General features: G+C 51.8%; 2 protein-coding genes and 1 long non-coding RNA gene across 4 annotated transcripts in view; all 3 read right to left on the reverse strand.

Moving 5' to 3' along the window:
• Positions 1 to 2,877, reverse strand: part of LOC144146161 (uncharacterized) — a 49,210-nt gene extending 46,333 nt beyond the window's left edge. Inside the window, exon 1 of the mRNA XM_077678127.1 lies at positions 2,777 to 2,877. Within this exon, the coding sequence (XP_077534253.1) occupies positions 2,777 to 2,866 (90 nt within the window). The 5' untranslated portion in view covers positions 2,867 to 2,877. The remainder of the gene's footprint in view (positions 1 to 2,776) is intronic.
• Positions 2,878 to 8,555: 5,678 nt separating this feature from the next.
• Positions 8,556 to 17,314, reverse strand: LOC144144886 (uncharacterized). The gene is made up of 3 exons (XM_077676384.1): positions 17,227 to 17,314; positions 14,430 to 14,573; positions 8,556 to 8,878 (listed from the first exon to the last, which is right to left on the reverse strand). Exons 1-3 carry the CDS (start codon positions 17,312 to 17,314, stop codon positions 8,556 to 8,558), a joined length of 555 nt encoding a protein of 184 aa, XP_077532510.1.
• LOC144146162 (uncharacterized) overlaps positions 16,888 to 22,139 on the reverse strand; it is a 162,261-nt gene continuing 157,009 nt past the window's right edge. For both annotated transcript variants that reach the window (XR_013317670.1, XR_013317671.1), the window contains one exon: positions 16,888 to 18,509. This is a non-coding gene — a long non-coding RNA (uncharacterized LOC144146162). The remainder of the gene's footprint in view (positions 18,510 to 22,139) is intronic.

Consider the following 22,139-nt stretch of genomic DNA (forward strand, 5'->3'; position numbering starts at 1 on the left):
TTATATTACAGAATTTGCCACTATAGTAGTAACTCTAACCCCGTGCGCAATATTCCTTAGACTTGCATCGCTGTATTTAGGTTGGTGTTGCAAAATATATCTTTTGCGCCATGGTTAATCATGACGTGGTCCAAAGTCTTGTCCTCCCCCAATTTTTCTAGTCACGTGGTTCGCACGCGACTCCTACTGGGACCATCTGGTCACATTGTTCGCATCTGGAGAAATATCGTGCCAAGAGCTTCGGAAAGATTACTGCTAAATAAATGAAACAGGCGGGGAGTTCCGACAGCGAAAGTGAGGCCCCAGCAGAGGTGGTGGAGTCTAGGAGAACTGTCACAGCCAACTCGTCATAGGTGAACCCGTCAAGTAGGACAAGTCGTCATAGGCCATCTCGCACTAGGTAAACTCGTAACCTAGGACAGCTGGACAATTGCCCATGCCGTCACAATTTATGTTTAGTGTTAATCATGCTGAAATAAATGCAGGATTTTGTATAATTCGCTACTTCTACGTCAACACTAATATGTCCGTCCTTCGAATCCCCAACCCTACGTTTCCTTGGTGGCCTTGGAGGAACACGCCAGACCAGACAGCGCGTTTTGTTGTTTTTTGTGTGTTTTGTTCAGCTAATCGCAGGGGCCGTATTAGATTTTGTTTGCTCATTCTCAATCTTTTTTTCAATTTTACATTTTTATTTTCATGTAATCAGGTGACGGCGCTGTATTGAGTAGACCTTCACGATTTCTCTAGTTTTGGTTTGCACTATTTTGATCTTACTGTTTTTTATGCCTTATGATAAAAGGTAGAAGAGTATGAACTAAGAACCAATGACATACTGGGGTACAACGAGGGAGGGGGGGGGAGAGATGAAAACGAACCAACCTCTAGTATGATGACTAAGTTTGCAACTAACTTTTTTCTCGTTAGTAATAAGAAAATCATCGAAAACAGTAGGAAAAGGCTTGGTAACCTCTTGGCAACTGAACTCAGTGCCCATAAAGAATTAGGAATGCAGAAATCGGGGAGACTTTTGCTAGCGTTCTAGTTAGGTTCTTGACATTGGACCCACAAGCGCTAAGAAGTGCCTTACTTATGGAGAACATACGCGGTAAAATAATTAGATGTGTCTTGACACCAAAGGGATGTGTACAAAAAAGTACGAAGCATATCGAGGCATTCTAGCCTGTACCGCACAATGCCGTGATATGCTTCGGATAACAGGAACGACTACCGGAGTTTCGTTATAGCAGTACCATCTGCGCAATGAGCAGAACAAACAAATTTTGGATACAAATTTCGCGCATCAAAAGAACAAAAATCACACAGGAAATAAGAGACAACTAGTACAAAGACTACAAATTCTGTTAAATAAGCTGGCTGTAGACACAAGATTTTTAAATTACATAGCGAGGAGGAAACTGAAAAATAATAGCAGTGGCTTAGCTCGGCTATGCCAGGATATACGTAGCGTGAGCTAAGGTTCAGCTGGTTATTCTTAGGTTTCCTGGTTGCCTAGGATTAGCTGATTATCATGCTTACTGCTCCTAAAACGATTTCTAATCCTATCCAATTTAGTCCAGTCCAGTCACTGGTCCTCGCGCATGCGTAGCCCGGCTCTCCGGTAGCCACGCAAAACAGCTATCAAGCGGCTTTGGCGCACAGTCAGACTTGGCTACTGCGCAACGGAGGCGCACAGCTGGGCACGCGCCGGTGCCAGTGCGTCCGCCGCGGCTATGAGGTTAGTCCTCTGGAATGCGGCGAATGTGGAGACCCGATTCTCTAGACATCCGTACTTCATTGCATTGGATTGGATACAATCCAAATTAATCTAATCCAATCTAAATCCAATCCAGTCCAATCCAATCCAATGCTCCTCGCGGTTCCACAGAACGGCCATGGTGGCACGGTCCTTCAAGGTCCACGCGAAACGGCTCAACCTCGGCCACTGTAGCTTATACGCTAAAAAACGTACTGCAGATTTTGTTACACCGAAAGGCCGGGAAGAACACTTTCGATAAAAATAAAACGTCTTTCGATGAAACGGCGTTCGATAAAACGACTTCGATAAAATGGCGTTCGATAAAACGGCATTCGATAAGCTGTCCGGGCCCTGCTTGTGGGCCTCGGCCATTTGGGCTGACGGTCGGTCAGCAGCAGAAGCCTTGGCGCCACACTGGGCCACACAGGAAGGCTTGAGCGCTGCCGACTCTCGCGAATACTGGCCGCACGGGGGAAAATTATTCGGAAGCTTGGAAGCGTGGGTGCTCATTAATGGATGCCCACAGGCGCCCAAAAAGCTTTAGTTTTAGCAACATTACAGAAAACCAGGCGCCAAATCTGTGAAGCCTTTCACATATCAACCCAGCAGAGCGAATGCATGAGCTTATTATGTCCAATCGTGCTGACCCTGCCTCAGATTTCACAGAAAGCAGCTTATAGCAAAACGGCAAAAGTAGAGTGAAAGAAAAAAGCAAGAAAAAATTCACGTAAAGAAAGATAAACGAAAATAAAGAGCCTTTTGCCAGATGATGACCTTTTGCGCCTGAGTGTATCAACGAACAGTGTTTTTTTTTTTACTTTCCTCTTTTTACATTGCTGTTATGCGACCCTTACTGCGTGTTTTGATCCCCGAGCAAATATTGTATACTTCTAATAAATCAGATGCTAGTTTGCCCTCCATCTGTTCACTTGGTTCGTTTGTGCTCTCTCATTTGTGTACCCTGTAAACCAAAGCGCAGTCGAGAACAGTGCAAAATCAACTACTCCGATTCCTTACCCTGCTGGCGTGGGGGAATTCTGCCCTGGGGGGGCCGTGGCCTGCGGTATGCGTGGGCCGGTAGATGCTGGGCAACGGGTCGGAAGACATCCAGGAGGGCCTGTTCACGCACGGGGGGACAGAGAAGAGTCAGGGCGGCGGGGTTTCGTGCAAAAGAGGCATCCCCAGCTTTCTCGCCCATAATTCCCAATTTTCAGGAACCTAGTGGAACCACTGCAGGAAAGTGGTATTTCGCATGGAGCAGAGAGTGGACTTGTACATGAACGCTGTGAAGAAAGTTACTATAACTGTAAATGGTTCTGGCGTAATTCGCTGTCAAAAGTGCATACATTTCAATGCGAGCGTTTCCTGGGCTCTGTAACGCAGTAGAGTTACGTGGAAACTCCGCACAATGCAGGCTTTCGCCCTCAGTATTAGCAGTGCCAAAATGCGTTAAATTACACTGAATAGCTCTGCAGTAATTACTTCTGAAAGAATTGCGATGAGCCGGAAAGCTGCATCTGAGTTCCAAAAGAGCAGAAAAATGTGGTTGATCCTTCTTTCATACGAACCGGTAAAGCACGAAAATGAAATGTGTCTTCACAGGAGCATTTGAATGGTTATTCTGCGTCGATATGAACTTGCACACCGCTATTTATATTTCGTCGGTATGGCGCCGTTAGACGCATCAACATTAGACACTAGATTACATGCGCCGGAGCATTGCGTTAAGCACTGGACACATGTACGATTGGTACTCGCGATTCGTATGCGACTGATCGTTACGACTGTCACCACGACTAGTCGTACGCGTGAATTTGAGACACATGGCCCGATGCGCGCATGCAATGCGTCGTCGGCGTCGCTCCGCCCACTGTTTTTGCTCCATGGTCAACTACGACGATCGCTGAGCTGAATTTGTAGATACCGTGCGTTTGTTCGCAAGAAATGGATAAAGCAGGCAATCGTGAAGCGTTTTCTGCCTTCGGAAACAGACCGCGCATACGCCGGCCGCGCCTGCCAGCTCGGCACACTCAGCGGCTCGTGTTAGTGGGGTGAAAAATTGCGCTAGGGATTGTTGTCAGGGCTTATTTTAAAAGTGGCGATCAGATATCTTCCGCGATGCAAGCCTACGCTGACCGGTCACCGCGGCGCGCGGTGCGCCGAGCGGCCGAGAGATGGCGATACCTGCGCGGAAGCATCGAAACAGGCTACGCAGATGTCTTGGTCACCAATCGCTCAAACGGCAGTTATAGCTGAAATAAGCTTCCACATGCGAGAAAGGGAATGATAGTGTGGTGAAAAGTTGTGTTACGGATTGTCATTCGCAGTTACACAGATTGCGGCGATCAAATATCCGCCAGGATGCTAAGCCTAAAGTTACCAACACCCGAGCCGACCCGAGCAACGCAAGCCGGTTGCGGGCGGTTGGGGCTCAGCGGGCTCTCATTGGCTGTGGCCTCACGACGATCGCAACGATGGCATGACTGCATCTGGTTTGCCAGTCGCACGTCGTGAGCCTCCTCCGACCAGCGAACGACGCCAAAACAGGTCCTAACGATCTATCGTAACGATCAGTCGCATGCACCAGTCGTACATTTGTCCAGCGCTTAAATGCGATTGAAACCCCAGGCGCTCGCAAACCACGCGAACGTTTCGAAACCGAACGAGTTGTCAGTGAATCGTTTGGCGAAAGGAGCGTGATTTGGGGGTCGGCAGCAGTCTTGTGGGTATGCTTGGCGAGTGACGTCCTGCTGGCGGGTCGCTTCAGGCAAAGGTGCGACAACATTGGTCCAGCTGCTCCGTGGCGTGCACGCCAGACGTTTGCGTTGCGACGAGCTCAGCTTGTGGTACGCGGTGGCGGCGTTCCACAAACTGAGAGGCGTTCCACATAGGCGGCGTGAGGATAAACACAGCAGCTTCCGCTGCTATGCGCTGCCCTATCGAGGCGCCAACTATCGGTGCTCATTAGCGTCATGATGCACTACTTCCCTTCACCTCTCCTAGACGGCAGCACCATCCGTATGGAGACGTTAGAGGGAAAGATATAAGGCGCGCTTGTACAACCACCAGGACATGATTTCATGGCTCAGGAGGCAGAGCGTTTCACACCTCCCGTTCCGGCCAGACTTATCGTGGGCTCGAAACATAGCGCCGCCGCGCCAATTGGGCTTTTTTTTTGGTGATGTCCTTTCCGTGACGTATATGACGTCGGTGAGGTTTATGTACCCCGGCATAAAACACTTTCGTGTTAAAAATTTGGCTCCATTCCCTGCTGTGAAGGTGGTTGGACTGCGAAGCTGTAAATGACACCCACAGCGATTACCCATGCGGAGTCACTTGAATTCACACTCGTGGTTCTAGAAAGAGTGAAACCAGAGACTCTGACAGCCGTTACCTGTGTTTCGCGGGCGCGGTATCCAGAACGCACAACTGACGACAGAAAGAAAGCGGAGAGGAGCGTCTAGCGAAGGGTGAGGAGGAGGGCGGCATGCGCAGCTATGGCGTCATCTCTCACTGCTTCCCCTCACTCTTTTTTCCTGCGTCGCCGCCAAGGCCGTGACACTTCCCCCAGACGCTGTTCAGTTCGCCGCTAATCCGAACCACGTGAACGCCGTTATCATACATTATGCGGTTTGCACTTGACACGAGGGCTTTGAACGAGCGCAGGTGATAGACCCTCCGCTGTGCTCGTCTCTCCGTCTCCTCGTGTGGGCGTAGCTTAGTCAGTCAGACGAAGGGCTCTCGCTCCGTTTCTGTATTCGGGTCCAGTTCGGCTGTATTCGGCTCCGTTTCTGTATTCGCTCCCTGGCGGTGCCAGTAGTTTCTTTTATTTACGGGGGCAGTTTTCTGCTGACGCGGATACGAAAATTTCCCTGGCTGGTAAGGTGCACTGCTTCGCCGTAAAAATGCCGAAACTCGCACTTAGTCGCACAAGGCTTGAACCATAGCGGTGTTGGAGGATTTCTTTCTATGTAAGCACTCAAGGACACACCACCACGCACAGCATTAGGTTTGAAATTGTTTATCTACATGTACCGTCGTCGCTTTTAACTGTGGCAATAGTAGCCACCGCCATATCCATCTATATCGTCGTCTTCTTCATGCATGACTGGCGGGCCCGGATCGTTTTGTGCGCAGCCTCGCACATTTCTCCCAAAGTGGAACGCATCAGCACGCGCAAAAACCGGCGGCAACCGGCTTCGCAAACTCCGCATCTGTAGCGCGAGCTGTCTTGCGCTACCGCCTGGAGGCGCGGACACACGTGAACTATTTTCGTGGTATTTTTTGCGAGCGCCATGCAAGCCTGCACGACGCCGGACGCTCCTCGTAAGGCGCGTGCACACGCGCGTGGTAAACGGCGGGAGTAACTATCATCCGGGGTTTTCTGATGACGTGGCATACATTACGGCCATCAACAGCTCGGCTGTTTAAATAAAGGAAGAAAAAATCGCATCCCGGATGGGACCCTAATACATAACCTTCGTGGACGCATTTTAAGCGAAGCTTATATGGGTAGGGCTCCATCTACTTTTCATGTCCGAGGAGAACTCCCGCAGATCCACGTCTCTCTGCACCACGCGGTCACTACCACAGTCGCACACCGTTTAAAATGACCTATACCTGAAGATTATACTTCTCATCTCTTGTATGTGCATCCTGAACAGATTAGTTAATAGGCGCCATTTTCAAGATCAAAACATGAAAGATCTCAAGCTCATACATCTCATTGCTTGGATGTGTGTTTTGAGTAGATCGATAGGCACCATTTTCAAGATCAGTAGAGTCAAAATACTTGTGAGTTTGCGTGCGTATATGTCATTAAAGGGATGACCGCCGAAAACGATCAAGAGATAAAATTTGCTCCTACCTTTCACCTTAATTTTGTATCATCTCTATGACGTGTGCCAAGACGCTTCTCTGGCCATCCTGGATACGTTCACAGAATGGGATGGCTCGTGATTTTCTTGTTAATTTTTTTCTGTAACATTTCCAAATTTATATTTTGACATGGAGCAACAGCAAATGTACTTTGGTGTTTGTTTCGGAGAGGACAGTGTGTGTGTTGGGGGGGGGGTGAGGGGGTTGACGCCGAAGCTACGTATCAGTCGTGTCGTATAGTGGCAGATTACGTAATAATATGGACCACTGGGGTATTTTTAACGCGCGTCCATATCTCGAAACGGGGGACTCGCCTCAATCAGCCCAACAGTGACCACGGCCGGTATCGAACCCGCGTCGCTGGGCTCAGAAGCGCAAAGCCATTGCCACTGAGCCACCACTGCGGGAGAGGTGTCGTAATGTTTCTTATAACTACACTGCTCCAGTCGTTCTCGTGAATCGACTACTCATTTCTAGTGCAGTGGTGGCGTTTTCTTGTATTCAGCAGAGCTTTCTAACTAAGCAGCAAGGGTTTCTAACTTATTGTTTAGAAAGCAGCAAGGCTGTCTAACTAAGCAGAGACTTTTTATTGGGAAACTGTGCACGACGCCAATGACCGTGGACTAGGGGCAGTTGCTTGCACTCAGGCAACTAGACCGGTTCTGAATTCCTCTTTGCCGTTTGCATAAAGCTTTCATAGGTGCGTCAGCGAGATTCCATTTGCCGTGTACCGAGTCGTGGCGAATTGAAGCGAAAATGCAATCTGCCCTCGGACACTCGCAATGCATCCGAAACGGGCGACTTCGGCTTCTTAATGTACCCATTTTTTTGAGTCAAATGGCACGCAGGACCTCACCGTCTTCACTCCTTTGATCAGAGTCAGTGGCCGCTCGAATGCATTGCGACGAAGCTAACACGGTGAATGGCCTATCCTAACGCACAGTGTGTGTCAGGGGCGGGACAGATATGGCGAGAACGACACGTTTCCGCACGCTGTTGTGAGGGGGGACAGACTGCGGACCGGTGACGATAAAATGGACGTTTATTCTTGGCTACATCAGTAACAAAAGAGGCCTTTAATCGTCCGGACGAGTGTTCCATGGGCAGCCGTTCTCTACCGCTACCCAAAACCCACTCTCCCGTTCCTCTCTCCTCCGGAGGTCTCGAGTCACGCACAGCCACGGCCGCGCGAATCCGAGAAGCCGACCTTCGGTCTCCGCTCAAGCTGCGACCCGCTGTCCCCCGATTTCGCCGGGGCTAGAGTTCCTGTATATAGCTCCCGCAGGGAGCTAAGAGTTGCGCGACCCTTCTCCACGCGCCGCCGTGATTGCGACACTCCGGTTATCCATGCCGCGCAGAGAAGCCCCCACTACGGCTGCGCCGCAGCCACCGACGCGGGCGGCACCGCGCCCCGCCCAGGAATCCAGCGTAGCCGCCGTAAGGCGCCGCCGACCGAAGCGCCCCCACCGCGCGTCGGCCGCCGTCGGAAGCGTGGCGGCGAGGCTCCTTCACTCGCGACGGGCGGCTTTCCCGCAGCAATCCGGATAACAAAGATGGCGGTCGGTCGCGCAACTCTTAGCTCCCTGCGGGAGCTATATACAGGAACTCTAGCCGGGGCGCACGCGTGTTCCTATTTTACCGACCGGCCGCGCAGCGGGCAGTCAAATCCCTTGTCTTTGTTTGGCCTTGGCTCCCCTACCAATGTCTTTCCGAAGCGACAGGGATGCGCAGGCGCGCAAGAACTCTTAATGGCCGCAGAGGTCCCGCAGAGTCCCGCACGCAACAACGCGCTTTCCACTTCCGGGAAGCGGTGCGGCAGCCGTCGGGGACCCGCATGAAGGCTTTAGAACCGGTTTTGGAAAGAGCAAGCAAAAAAAAAAAATACGCGTGCCGAATCTCCCGCTGTGTGTCTCGCCCTCTAGACCTCATGGTGCGGATAGCTGGCCACGGAGGAAAGAGTGGCTTGTGTAGCGGCGCAGGGGGCAGAGACAGGAAGAAGAAAAGCCTGCCTGTTCATGAGCATGGATCCGGCGAGGGCATTGAGCGAGACGGCCCCGGAGAGGAGCAGGGCCCCGTTGAGGCCGTACTTGTCCACCAGGGTGGAAATCAGGAGCGGGGAGGCGATGGCCGACAACGAGAAGGCGGTGTAGTACAGGTTGTACGCTCTTCTACGCCTGGCTGTCGAGAAGTGCAGGTGAACCGCCGTCTCGTCCACCACCGTGGACAGCGCAGAGCCCAGGCCTGGAGCACATCGTCACACACAACGCCCGCTGCCGTCGGAGACTAGGTAACTTGGCATGCATTAATGCCGCTACCCACGACGTCACAACGTCAACAACACTGCCCAAGAGGGGGAAAAAGATGGGGCCCAGCTGGAGACCACGTTCCCTCGTTTCATTTTATCACGCCGGGTTATAGTTCGCTCATGCAGCGTAAAAATGGCGCATGGCAACAACAATGCCCATTATCAAAGGGTGATCAAAGCAAAACGTTAAACCCACTTCCACCCGATCTCCTGGAACAACGGAGACGAGGTTCTCTTTTGTCGGCTCGAACTTCAACGGGCCCTCAGCCGAGAACGGCAGCGCGTTGCCGCGCAAAGTCTACGATTCCCGCAAAAGAATCGGCAGCTGAACGTCGGTTGAGGAAGGCTCTCTCTCTTCCCTAAAGGGCCAGACAAATGTGCGGAGAGCGACGGGTTTTCTCGCTCTCCCAAACCGGTCATGTAACCTTCATGCACAAGCAACTTATAAACAAATTGGTGGAAATGATTTTAATTTGGCAGCAAACTTTCTGAAATCGGAAGTGTGGTGGTTCGTAGTGTCGAAACTTGACACTACAATGTGTGTCCCTGTCACGTGACCTGCAAACCTAGCAGCTACTGTAACTTCTTAAACGTTTATTCACTCATTGAAAACTTTTTAACACAAGTATTCGTGTAATTTTTAAGACACGCCGCCCGCCGCCGCTGGGTTGCTCTCAGTGTGGCTAACTGAGCCTCCATGCCCAGAATCAACGGCAGCGTTCAGTAAACAGACCCCGTGAAGAAGCTTTGAGGATTCTGCCTGAGTAAGGGGCCTTTGTTTTGCTAGAATATTCGATTTCCGTTTCCAAATATGCCAACGGCAGCTTAAAAAAAAAAAAAAAGGACGCGCCCGGGGAGAATCGAACTGCCAACCTCCAAAACGTGGTCAGATTCTACCCGTCGTCCATCCCAAGAGTTGCCGCCTTTGTGCAAAATAGACTGGTAAATTAAAAAAAAAACACCTAAAGGAACAAGAAAGCGTACGATTATCACGTTTTTCTAAAGCTGGGGACAAGTTTTTAAATATCGCTTTTCATTTCGCACACAGATAAAGGTATGTTGCCACGCTACAGTATGTCACGGTTGCCAGCATTATTTCTGGAAGGACACATACGGCTCGTAGATCTAAAAATTTCGATTTAAAATGTTCTAGGGCGTTATCAGATCAGCAAAACCGCTTCTCGTTAAGGTGCTTTAAGTGATGCCCTTTCATTTGGGACAGAAAATATATATTCGACAAAAATCGGTTGTCTGTTCCTTGATGTAGTTGTCCCCTTCGTTTATCCACATTTGGGAGTTTACTGCGCCCTCTATCGGTGGGTAAGTTTTCGCGAGGCTGTCGTCGGGCCTGGCAGTCTGCTCTTAAAGGGAAACTGAAGTGATTTGTAAACAATGCGGGATTACGAGCGCAAACTGTAGTCCGGAGTCCCTGGGCCCTGTTTCGACCACTCTGTGCGCGTTTACGCGAATTTATTTAGTAGAAAAATCAATTCGAAAATGCTGTCCTCCTCTCTTTACGCTCGCCCATTTTCTGTGGCGTTTTCGTGTGACGTCAGCAGGAGAGGAGCTGACATTGGCTGCGCTACTGCACGGCTCGCCGACCTTCCGCGACCGAGTCAGTCGGCCCACCGTTTAGTCCGCCGGCCGCCGACGGGTCGTCGCAATTCGCTCGATCAGTTGAAACTAAGCCACAACACGTTTGGGAATGGAAGAACGCGCCTTTCTTTACTTCGTTAGTTAGTACACTGTATCTAGCTCCAAGTCAAGGTCGCTTCACACAAGCGCTGCACAAGCGCACATGCGACGCTTCGCTGACTGGTACGCCCGTAGGAAAATATAAGGCCTCATGAAGGGGGAGAAGAGTGAGCGAAGTCAATATAGGTACTAAGGAAATAAAATCAACTGATATTTTTACCGTACAGCGTAAAACTAGGGTGCGGGAAGCACTTTTTTGCGCTGGGCGAACAAGCAGAGCGGTCAGCAGCACGACTACGCATCTGCGAACGCTTTCCCGTCTACGAAATGCAATTGCTAGACGTGAGCTATTGTGGAAACACGGGGGATGCTTACTGCACGAGCGCAATACAACAAATAGTCACCTAAGCTGCTTGAAATACTAAAACTAAATAACTGGTTATACATTATATACCTTATATATTCCGTTGCCGCCAGCGGCCCTTCGTGGCCTAGTCGTCTGGGGCGCTATGTATGTCATCGCAAGTGTTTTTGCCAGTCACAAGTTCGAATCGCCGCGGGTACATGCTTTTTTTTTTATGAGCTAACTTTTTCGTTTTTCGCCGATGTTTTCTATACTGAGTTCACCTTTTTTTGGGCCGCAACGTTCATTGCTCCACGAACTAGTCCACAGAACTCGCGCAGGCTGGCACTGGCGCGCTAGCGAGTTCTCGTTGGCGTGCTGTTGCCATAAGCACCGACTGCTTGCGGGCAGTCGGCACAGGCCAGAATCAACAGACCCTTGGCCTGGTGCGAACACGCTTTTTACGATACAGGCATGAGCGAGGCAAGCTCCAAATATGGGGGAAAAGCGCATGCATTTGAGCGTCTGCGGGGACGCGGAGGGCGTTCATGAACTGCGTAGGCCTCAGATAGTGAATGCTACGATTCCAAGCCGTCCTGGGAGGCTTATCTTATGCATTTTACAGCCGACAACATGGCAGAAGCGCGGTACTACGATAAGTGGGATATTGAGAATGCCCATCCAACGACGCCATCGAATGTCAAACATGTTGTTTTACAGACCGAAACCTAAACCGAAACTTGTTTGATGGCTAACCTTGGGCATCGTCCAATCACGGCGCCCCTCCTCCCAACGTCACAGCTTAGTTTGTGCGGCCGCCGCAAACCACGCATGGTAGTTTTTCTTCTTTCGCGCTTTGTAAAATAATTACCGATTTGTCAACCGGATAAACGATGAAAAGTGTGCTAATTTGAGCCAGTCTACGCAGTGCAAGCAAAAACGGGAGCTTGACAAATTCAGTTCAGTGTCCCTTTAAGTGAACCCTGCGTGCACGAGCACGACCAGCAGCAGACTCCGCCTGCAGCAGCTCCGCCATTGGAAACTCCGCTCTCTTAGGACTGTTAACGTGCCCTGGAAACGTGACGCCTTCTGCTACATCGCATCTGCGACTCTTTCCTCGCATTAGTTTCTGTCGGCGCGAATTACTTTGACAGGCACACTGGACACAACTTGCGCTGCAGCTTCCCAGGAATCGCAGTTCTCCGCGGCTGGGGCGCACCAGGCTGTTTTATTCAGGGGCCGTCAGGTTCACCTGTCAAGCGACATGACGTCAGCCCTACTCGCGCTCGTTGCGCCGCCGGCAACGTGCTGATGTTAAGGGCTGGTAACGATTCCTGCACTGGAGACCAGGCCAGGTTCGATTCCCTTACGAACTCAATGTGTTTTTTTACTTACCGCGTCATCCACCGTGCCGGCCATTGACGCATCTGCTATCCCCGTGATACGATAAAAGTATCTAGCTTTCCTGATAATTACAGTGGTGAGCTCGCTCAGGGTGAGCATGGGAGCACGTGACGGCCGGTACTGTCAGAGCAGCCTACCGTGGGATGCGCGAAGCAGAAGCAGCGCGCCTGCGCCGTGCGTGTAGAGCGAGGCTACGCTTTCAGCGCGCGCGTTGCGTCATCGGAGCGTCTGAGCGTCGTCTGCTACCTTCGTCTTGCGTGTTGCGGTGGGGCAAGCGGCCGCTGTATAAATAACTGGGAGCTCGAATTCGCTAGAAAAATGTTTGAGTGAGCGGTTATTCGTTCATTAGCTTGAATGCAATGTAATCGCTCCGTGACACCGCAACCGGCCAGCTTGCTTCAAGCAGACTTGATAAAAAGATTAAGCTCATTTTAGCAGCACTTTATTTTTTGTTCGTGGTTGCCACCCAAACTGCACAAGGAGAACATGCACACAATGTTTATCGAATAAATTAAGAGCTTCGAGTGAGCTCGGGCACTACAAACTCGATTCAATTTACGATTCAGTTTCATTTAAAAAGCACCTTTGATTTCTATTCGGCCTGTTCATACAAGGATCGCAGATTAGAGTTTCAAAGCGAGACACCATTAGGAGACGACGCGCAAGATGGCAGAAAACGAGCAGACACTCCGATGACTGCATGCGCGTGCTGAAAGCAAATTCTAGCTCGACATGCACAGCGCATGCGTGATGCTTCGCGCACCTCACGGTATATATATAGGCTGCCCTGATAGGACGGGTGGCCACGAGCTCCCATGTTCACCCTAAGCGAGCTCACCACAGTAAGTGCGCCTCCAGCGCTGTGGAGCTCAATGACTGCCGTCTGGGCGGGACCCAAGGGTTGGAAATGCGTCAAGTGCAGCCGCACGGCGGGCGGAAATACGCAATGAAACATGGTAAAAAATTGGCTCCAATCCACGGTGTGAAGGGGGTTGGAAAGCAAAGCTTTAAACGACGCCCACAACAATTGCCCATGCAACGTCACTTGAATTCACACACGTGGCTCTACGAAGAGTGAAACCAGAACTTCTGCCAGCCGTTATCTCGCATTCGCGGGGGCGGCGTCACGAACGCAGCAACGTCGGCCACAGCCAGGCTAGAGCAGCCGGTCGAGGGCTAGAGCGCCGCCGCCGTGGCCCGGCCGTGCGTCGTCGGAAAGAAGACGGAGAAGAGTGTCTTTCCAGGAGTGAAACGCTGGGACCTAGCCATCCTGATGTGCTACCTCGGGGCTACACCACCGCGCGACACGAGCACAGACACAGAAACAATGCGGCATGCGACCTTAGCGATTCCTATTTATGCTGATTTAAACTACTTCATTCGGTAAGTTTGTCAATTGCGAGAAAGCTGAGTGAACTTTTATAATCGCTATTTATCAGAACCAGTTGCTCCTTTCGGCTTTTGTAATACTTCTTAAAAGACAGCTGAATTGGTATTCACCCATTTAGAAAACGGAGCCCCGTTCGTGGCAAACAGTGCGCAAAAGGTAGCGTTTCCCCAGCGGCCAGATGTCTGTATGGGGTCTCCGCATTTTGTTTTTGCTACCTGCAAGCCAAACGTAAAAGTATTTTGCCATACGACCACTTAATTCCGTCAGGTCCCGGTTTTTACAAGAGGTGCTGTCGAACAAGTTAAACAAGCCGTGCGAAGGAAGCGCGCACAGAACGCGAAGCTGCGCCAAAACTGGCGTAAAACAACCTTCGCTAAATCAGACGATAAAGCCGTCCCACCGACTCGCCCGCCGCTGTTAGCAGGCACCTACGCGCAGGGAAGGCTGGGTAACCATTCGCCACGCCATCTACATTGTGCGCCGTGAGTGAAAACCGTAGAAAGTTTTGCTGTAAAACAACGCCACCTGCAGAGACAGGGCGCAAAGGAAGAAAGACAGACTCCAGCGCTGGTCCTGTGTCTTTCTTCCTTTGTGTTGCCATTTGTCATTGTTCCCAGCTACCGGCCCACATTCAAGCGTTGACGGGAATACGTACCGACGCAGCAGGCTAGCACGGGAATGATTAGCATGAGGCTGTCCAGGAGAAAGCAGGCTATCTGGCCCGCGCCGATCAGGACGGCGCCCACGACGGACAGAAGGCGCAGGGACATCCTGTGGCTCAGCCCGGACACCACGAGCACTGCGCACGCGCGCCAGGGGGCCAAGTGTGCCTCACCGGCCACTCCCTCGGCACCTCGCCAAACTGCTGCTACCTCTGCTGTGTTTAAGCGCTGCTAACGGAAAAGGTAGCCTCGGACAGATTCAAGGCAAAACACGGAAATCACAGCGTTGTGTTATTAGCTAGTATACGTCAGGTTGGTCTTTACGAAAAGAGATTAAAACAAAGGTTAAAAACGATGTCGCAGTAATGAACAAAACAGAGAGAAAAACGCTGTAGGGAGCAGCGCCAAATGCGGAAAACAAAGCAAAGGAGAAACGGTGTCTAAACAAGAAGGCACTTGGCAGAGAGGCGGGATAAAACCGGCTCATGGGCTTTTGCCTCGTCCCGCTGCGTGCAGCCCAAGCCAAAGAAATACGCAACAAATAAGTAACTCGCTTTCGGAGCTTCAGTAGCAGAACTCCACTGCTGGCTCGAGCCGTTTCTTTTAAATGCGAATGCACTCCTCAAGCGAGCCTGAATCGTCCGCCGCCGTCGTCCGCATAGCAACAGCTGCGGGTGCGCGCGCTCCTCGTCTTCTCTAGCAACGGGGGGAGATGGGCGCGCGCTACTCTCCTCCTCCTCTCTCCGCTCAGTGACTGCGGGTGTTGGGCGCCTCCTCTCCACTTCGGGCGGGAGAGCTCTCGCTCGCGTAGCGGGCGCTCCGCATTCCGACGCGTGAGGGCGCTCGTGTAGCCCTCGCCGTAACGGCGGGCGCTACTCTCCTCCTCCTCTCTCCGCTCAGTGACTGCGGGTGTTGGGCGCCTCCTCTCCACTTCGGGCGGGACAGCTCTCGCTCGCGTAGCGGGCGCTCTGCATTCCGACGCGTGAGGGCGCTCGTGTAGCGGCCGCGTGGCGCGGGAGGGTATTAGTCGAGCGCGCGCCGTCGTCGAGAGCGGTCGCTGGTCTTGCATCTCGATAACGATGATGGCGGACCGGGCAACGGTACCAGCAATAACGAGTGAAATATCTTTCTTTGTAGTTGTGTGCGTGTGTGTAATCTCTCGACTACTCATTAAGATCACGATATCCACCGTAATCGCGCAATCAACAACCGTGCATTCGCACTTACACACTCTCCCCCTCGGGGAAGTGCGAGGGAAATTTTTTTTCCTTTTCTCCCCCTTCTGATAAAACACTCTTTTACCAGTCCTTGACTGTCATGAAGGAGGCTTTGTGGTCGCATGTATGTTCGAATTCCGCACCATTGCCTGGACCTGTGACAGGTCTATGCACCTTAGGACCGCAAAATGTTCGTCCGCGCCCGTGCGCATAGCATTTACAATCGCAAAAAAACACACAGGCACCGGCAAGATTCGAGCCTGTGTCTGGCAGACCAGACAGAGTTAGTGTCAGTCGTCTTACCCATTGGGCTACGGCCGTTATTTTATTTTATTGCCTGGTTTGGGTCAACACATACATGCAAAACATCAACAAAATTGCACCACCATGAGCTAGTACCGTAGAGTCAAACTACTTGAGTGATTGCAGGGTTTAACGCGCCGACGCAACGCAGGCGATGAGGCGCGCCGTAGTGGAGGGCTCCGGATGAATTTTGACCACCTGGGGATCTTTAACGTGCGCCGAAATCTCGTACACACGGGCGTTTTTGCTTTTCGCCTCCATCAGAAAAGCGGCCGCCGCGGCCGGGAATCGAACCCGCGACCTTGTGCTCAGCAGCGCAAAAGTCAAACTACTTACTCGCTCGCCTGTAACCGTGCGGAGTACCCTAGGACCCCCCAATGTCCGTCCGCGTCCATCCATACGCACACCACCATCAAGCGGAAGTCAAGCGAAATTCGATTTGAGCCGTGAGTTGCAGTTTCATTTAGGGAATAATCAAGGTGCAACTCACGGCTCAAATCGAATGACGGTCGGGGCGCAAATCGCATGTCACCCGGGACGCAACTTGGATGTCATTTCGAGTCCCCGTACTCCGCACCCTCGGCATTATCCACGGTGTGGAGATGCTACCATTTTTCTTTTTCTCTTCTCCTGGTATTTTTTGCGGGTCTCTTTTTCGCAGTGGCCTGTCATGTTCTCCTTTTCCACTTTCAAGTGCGGAGCACTTTACACACAGCCCGAGATGTCATCCGTCCCATGTCTTTAGGCATCGCGCAAGTCAAACGGCGCATACCCACTTAGAGGTATTGGCCAAGAAAAATTTGTTTTAGTCGTGAAAACCAATTAGGTAAGACAAAGAAAGAGAGTAGAAGAAATGGTTTAATCAGAAATTTCAAGACAGAAAAAAAGAAACTGCGTTAACCTAAACTGCATTAACCTTTCTATGTCTCTCATTTGCTTTCTTGTTTAACTGTTCTTTTTATACCTGTTGAAAATGACGGGTTTTAGCTTTTATTGTTACTTTTTTTCGGTTGCCTGTATAACTGTGTGTTTTCTTTTGTCGCGATGCTGCTGTCTGAGAAAAAAGGGGGCTGCGGCCTCGTCAAGCTGTCCATGACAGCTTTTTTCCGCGGTTCCTTTTTCTGTATCTGTGTTTATGTATCCATATCTGTGTTTATGAAACAGAAATAAAGTTTCATTGTTAAAACAAAACCAATTCAACCTGATCCGAATATTCCTCGCCCCGCGGACGAGCCGTCTGTCCAGAAAATGAGTGGACGGCGTAACCCACATCCCTGCGGCAGTGGCCGAGCTCCTTTGTGCCACCCAAAGACAAAAGCACTGGAAGAGGCAATGGCAACCGAGGCGTCGTAGGCCATTCTCCAGCAGCCTTCTCCTACGATTGCTCCTGGTGCTCTTTCGGCGGCGCATGTGGGAAAGTGGCCAGAAATCGGGCCATTTGACGGTTATTGCGCCCGAGTCGATTAGAACAGATCAACAAATGCAAACCCCGGAAAAAATAAAACCAGAACCCAGAAAAAGAAAAGAAAACCACATAAAAACAAGAGCGAACCCAAATAAACAAAAAATAAACCTCAGGTACTCAACAATAACACAATGGAAACACTGGCGAATCACTGCTCCGCACTTCCGACAGGGAGCGGAGCTGCATCCATTTCTTCGTTGCCATCTTTAGAAATTGATCCGATATTACCCCCTTTTCTCCTATTCACCGGTTGTAATTGGGCGGTAGCAGTACCTCTGCACGAAAGGCTGGCTCGAGCACACTCAAAACTCTGCCGCGGCCGCTCGGCTGCTGGCATGGCATGCACTACGCGGCGCGTACCTCTGCTGCTAGCGACTTAGCACGCGTCTTACATCGGTGGCTTCAAAGAAAAAATTTTGTGCCGCAATTATTTCGTCCTTTGAGATGCAGTTCTATTACAAGGCAGCGGATCTACATAGCCTAATTGGGAGTTACAAGTGCCAACTGCAGCTGTATTCGACAGGTGGAGAGTCTTAAAGCACGGCACCATATATATGTCCTGTAACGAAACGCATCTTGTTATAAGGAAAGAGGTTCGAATTGCCGCTTCAAGCCCAAAAGCAGCTGTGTGGTTGTGGCACGGCCTGAACAGGGGACGGCGAATTTCGGCCGCCTGCTGATGTTTCAACTTATACTGAAAACACTGTCACGCGGGAACTCGAACTGGCGGCGTCATCGTGCTCGGGACGCACATGTGGGACTCCACTGGTGCGTCCGAAGGAAAATGTCGCCCTTAGTCAGCCGTTTCTTGCCTTCTCTAGCACTGGCGCGCTACCTGGAGTGTATGTCAGGGTGTAGATGAGGGCGTTGATCCAGGCGACGCCGCCTCTGGCGGTGGTGGCAAATGCTTCGCCCACGGGCTGGTACATGGCCGGCATGGCGCGCCGCAGCAGCGAGCAGAAGAAGATGTTCCACGCCGCCGCGAAGGCCACCGCCCAGCTGCGAGAGCCGTCCGGTGCGTGGACCGCAGGCGCTGGCTGGAGCTCCGGTGGGGGGGCGGCCATTTCCGAGTTCCGCGGGTCGGCTTCCTGCGTGGAGTGGCTTCCTCTGAGCGCCCGGCTTCTTTCCCGTGTCCCATCTGAGTTCTCTTCAGCGGCATGCTTGGGCGAACGGAACTGGTGACGGAAACCTGCTTGTCTCAAGCTTAAGGAAATTCGATGCACACCGCGTTGCTTCAGATTTCGCAGCCAGCTGCTGCCTAGCCATACGCGTACACAAGCGATTGGATGCGTGCCATCGATGGTGAAGTTGAGGGACCGAGAGAAGCGATAAGAAAGGAAAGCTGGCGCGCCGGCGGCTGAAGGGCATTGCCGACGCGATGATTGACATTGATAGGTGTCGTGTAGCCGAGCCTTCACTCTGAAGACCTATCCATTGGATGGTGGCAAAGAAGCGGGCGTAGCGACACCATTACGTTTCCACGTGAGCGATGTGAAAGCACGTGAACAGCCAGAGCAAAACTGCCGGCGTTAGCCGCACTCCAAAAATGCGACACCCAACAAGTAAACGCTGTTAATCTAAATACTGCGCAACGTACCACCATGACTTTTTCTAGCGTGACGCAACCCTTACCTGAAGACGGCGTCTAAGCGTTGGGATGTAGCAAGAAGTCGAGAACACATTCGTTTTCGGTGCTGGCAACGTCCTGGCAACGCCACGCCGCTAATTGCCAGGGAGACTGATCTGTCCGACTGCATTTTAAAGCGCTGGACACATGTACGATCGGTACACGTGATTCGCATGCGACTGATCGTTACGACTGTCGCCACGACTTGTCGTACGCGTGAATTTGAGACACATGACCCGATGAGCGTATACGATGCGTCGTCGGCGTCGCTCCGCCCACTGTTTTTGCTCCATGGTCAACTACGACGATCGCTGAGCTGAATTTGTAGATTCCAAGCGTTTTTTTTCGCAAAAAATGGATAAAGCAGGCAACCGTGAAGCGTTTTCTGCCTTCGGAAACAGTCCGCGCACACGCCGGCCGCGCCTGCCAGCTCTGCACACTCAGCGGCTCGAACCGGCGCTGACCACACTAGCACCCGCTTGTCGCTGCTCTGCTGAATCAATCTGATCGTTAAAATAAAGTTCCACATGCGAGAAAGTAGGTGTTAGTGTGGTGAAAAATTGTGCTAGGGATTGTTGTCAGGGCTTATTTTAAAAGCGGCGATCAGATATCTGCCGCGATGCAAGCCTACGCTGACCGGTCGCCGCGGCGCGCCGGCCGGCCGAGAGATGGCAATACCTGCGCGGAAGCATCGAAACAGGCTACGCAGATGTCTTGGTCACCGATCGCTCAAACGGCAGTTACAGCCTAAATAAAGTTCCACATGCGAGAAAGGGGATGATAGTGTGGTGAACAGTTGGGTTACGGATTGTCATTCGCAGCTGCAGAGATAGCGGCGATCAAATATCTGCCAGGATGCTAAGCCTAAAGTTCCCATCACTCGAGCCGGCCCGAGCGCCGGAGCAACGCAAGCCGGTTGCGGGCTCAGCGGGCTCTCATTGGATGTGGCCTCACGACGATCTCAACGATGGCACGACTGCATCTGGCTTGCCAGTCGCACGTCGTGAGCCTCCTCCGACCAGCGATCGACGCCAAAACGGGTCCTAACGATCAATCGTAAGAATCGCGTGCACTAGTCGTACATGTGTCCAGCGCTGAGCTCCGGAAGAATGGCCTCGTAAAATAATGAGCCTCTGCTTTGTCTAGTAATGAGCATTGCCCATGCCTCACAAAGGAAAGGCCTCTGAGCCACGTCATCGCAATAAGAGCTGTGACTGCGTTGGGAGGGGTACCATTACTGGTGCGGCGGGGCACTGAGGAGCAGTGACAGTACTAGTCGGCAAAACACTGCCGTGGGCCTCGTACCGGGTGTCATTAGTGCAGCGACGAGCGAACGTGGAGGAAGTGCCGTGCCCCTAAGTGCGGCGACTTACCCTGGCGTAAGTTCGCGGCGGTCTGCGTTCTTTGCGATGGCGGTGGGCACCGATTTCGTGCTGCCCCGGAGCCACACGACGGGAGGGTGCAGCTGACGACGACGACGACGACTGCGATGACGATGATGATGAGAAAATTTCCGGCCCGTATTTATCAACGCCATTGAACTAGCTTTATACTACAGCATTTCAGTTCATTATCGTCCTCCTCACCAGCCTACTCAGATCCACTGCAGGACGAAGGCCTCTCCCACCGACCTCCAACCGCTCCTGCCGTGCAGTAGTGTTAAAATTCCAGTCGCATAGGCTGAATTTGTAGCCGTAACAAAACCGGCGCATACCCACGGGGGATCAGCCAAGTCGGACTTGAATGTCATGGCGGAACAATCTTGAGAATAAAAACCTTCCGCCGATGCATGGATGACATGTAACCAAATAAAGCAATGCATTAGCAATCTCCTCCTGCAAGAATTTTGTTAAAGCGATGAGTATTAACTGAGAAATCGTAAATAAAAACCCACGCATTATCGTCGCGCCGTATTTCCTCCTCCTTTCAACTTTTTCTTCGCTGTTGCCGGCGCGAGAGCCTTCCCTCCTATGATGCTGCGCTCCTCAGCGGTGACGTACTTCCACTATTGCGCTCCTCAGACTGCCGTCTGCTACGGGCAAGCTCTTTCGGCCTTTTCATCTTTGTTGACAACTTGGACATGGATCCCGCACTCCGCTCAAGGCTCGAAAAGCGAACGAAAGACCTGGCCACATGTGTGCGGCCTCGCCTTGCCCTTTCGCGGTGTACGTTGCTGCAGTTGCTATCGGTGGCACGTGACTTTTTATCAGCAGCGAACTCGCAGCCGCACGGGGAGAATCATCCGCTCGTTCCCTTTGATGCACCGCGCTCTGTTTATCCAAAAGACCGTCTCAGATGTGGCCCCGCTGGTGCCGGGTCTTATTTTGCGGCTGTGGTAATTCCAACCGGCGGCCTGTGAAAAATACATTTTAAACCGACACAGAACCCGTGCACAAAACGCGCCGGATCGGATCGCTTTATCAGTGGCGATGAACGGGAAGGCGCAGAGCAAACCAGTGCCGCACTCGAGCAGCGAGCACCCGGGTTCTGACAAGCTGCACCCATGTGTTGCATTCAACACTGACGGGAAAGCGTTTGTTTGCACTTGTTTGGATAGTCGTAAAATGTCCAAGCCTTCCGGCACTCCGCTAGCAGATCAGCTGGCGACAACGAGCTCGCGCTTTCCTTTGAGGGGTCCAAACCTGCAATCCCGAACAATTCCCTGTGCCCCGGTGACCCTGCAATCCCAGTGACCCTTCGAATGACCTCACAGCGGCTCGCGAGTCTAATGTGGTAATTACCCCTGACAACCTACGGTGATTTCGCATGGTACCTGCACTGCCGCTCGGACTTAGAAACCATTCCCCGGCAGGGAACAATTCTATCGGCCACACGCGCATCCTGGACCCCCCCCCCCCGTCCCCCCCCAGACAAACGATGAAAGGTGAAAAGAATTCTCGCGGCTGCGCTATTCACCCGTCGAACGCCGTGTAAGCTCAACCGGCATGAAACCAAGCACAGGCTGCGGCCCGCTGCGTGGTCATTCTTCTGCTTTTGACCTTCGAAGAAGCACGTTCCGCTGAAGGGTGGGGAAGTTGCCCAACTTATAGAAAGAGAAACACAGTAGCGACTTGTGGATTTCCGTACTCGA

Source organism: Haemaphysalis longicornis, unplaced genomic scaffold (genome assembly GCF_048455015.1).
Source record: "Haemaphysalis longicornis isolate Haplotype H1 unplaced genomic scaffold, Haemaphysalis longicornis Haplotype H1 scaffold_7, whole genome shotgun sequence".
Taxonomy (NCBI): domain Eukaryota; kingdom Metazoa; phylum Arthropoda; class Arachnida; order Ixodida; family Ixodidae; genus Haemaphysalis; species Haemaphysalis longicornis.

Excerpts from the sequence above, each read along its gene's own strand:
- LOC144144886 (XM_077676384.1), bottom strand. The coding sequence starts at position 17,314 with ATGGCCTACGACGCCTCGGTTGCCATTGCCTCTTCCAGTGCTTTTGTC. Across the intron at positions 14,574-17,226 it reads TCGGCCACTGCCGCAGGGAT|TGCTCGTGGTGTCCGGGCTG; the intron begins GTGGGTTACGCC and ends GCGCGTGCGCAG. Across the intron at positions 8,879-14,429 it reads CGTGCTAGCCTGCTGCGTCG|GCCTGGGCTCTGCGCTGTCC; the intron begins GTACGTATTCCC and ends GATGTGCTCCAG.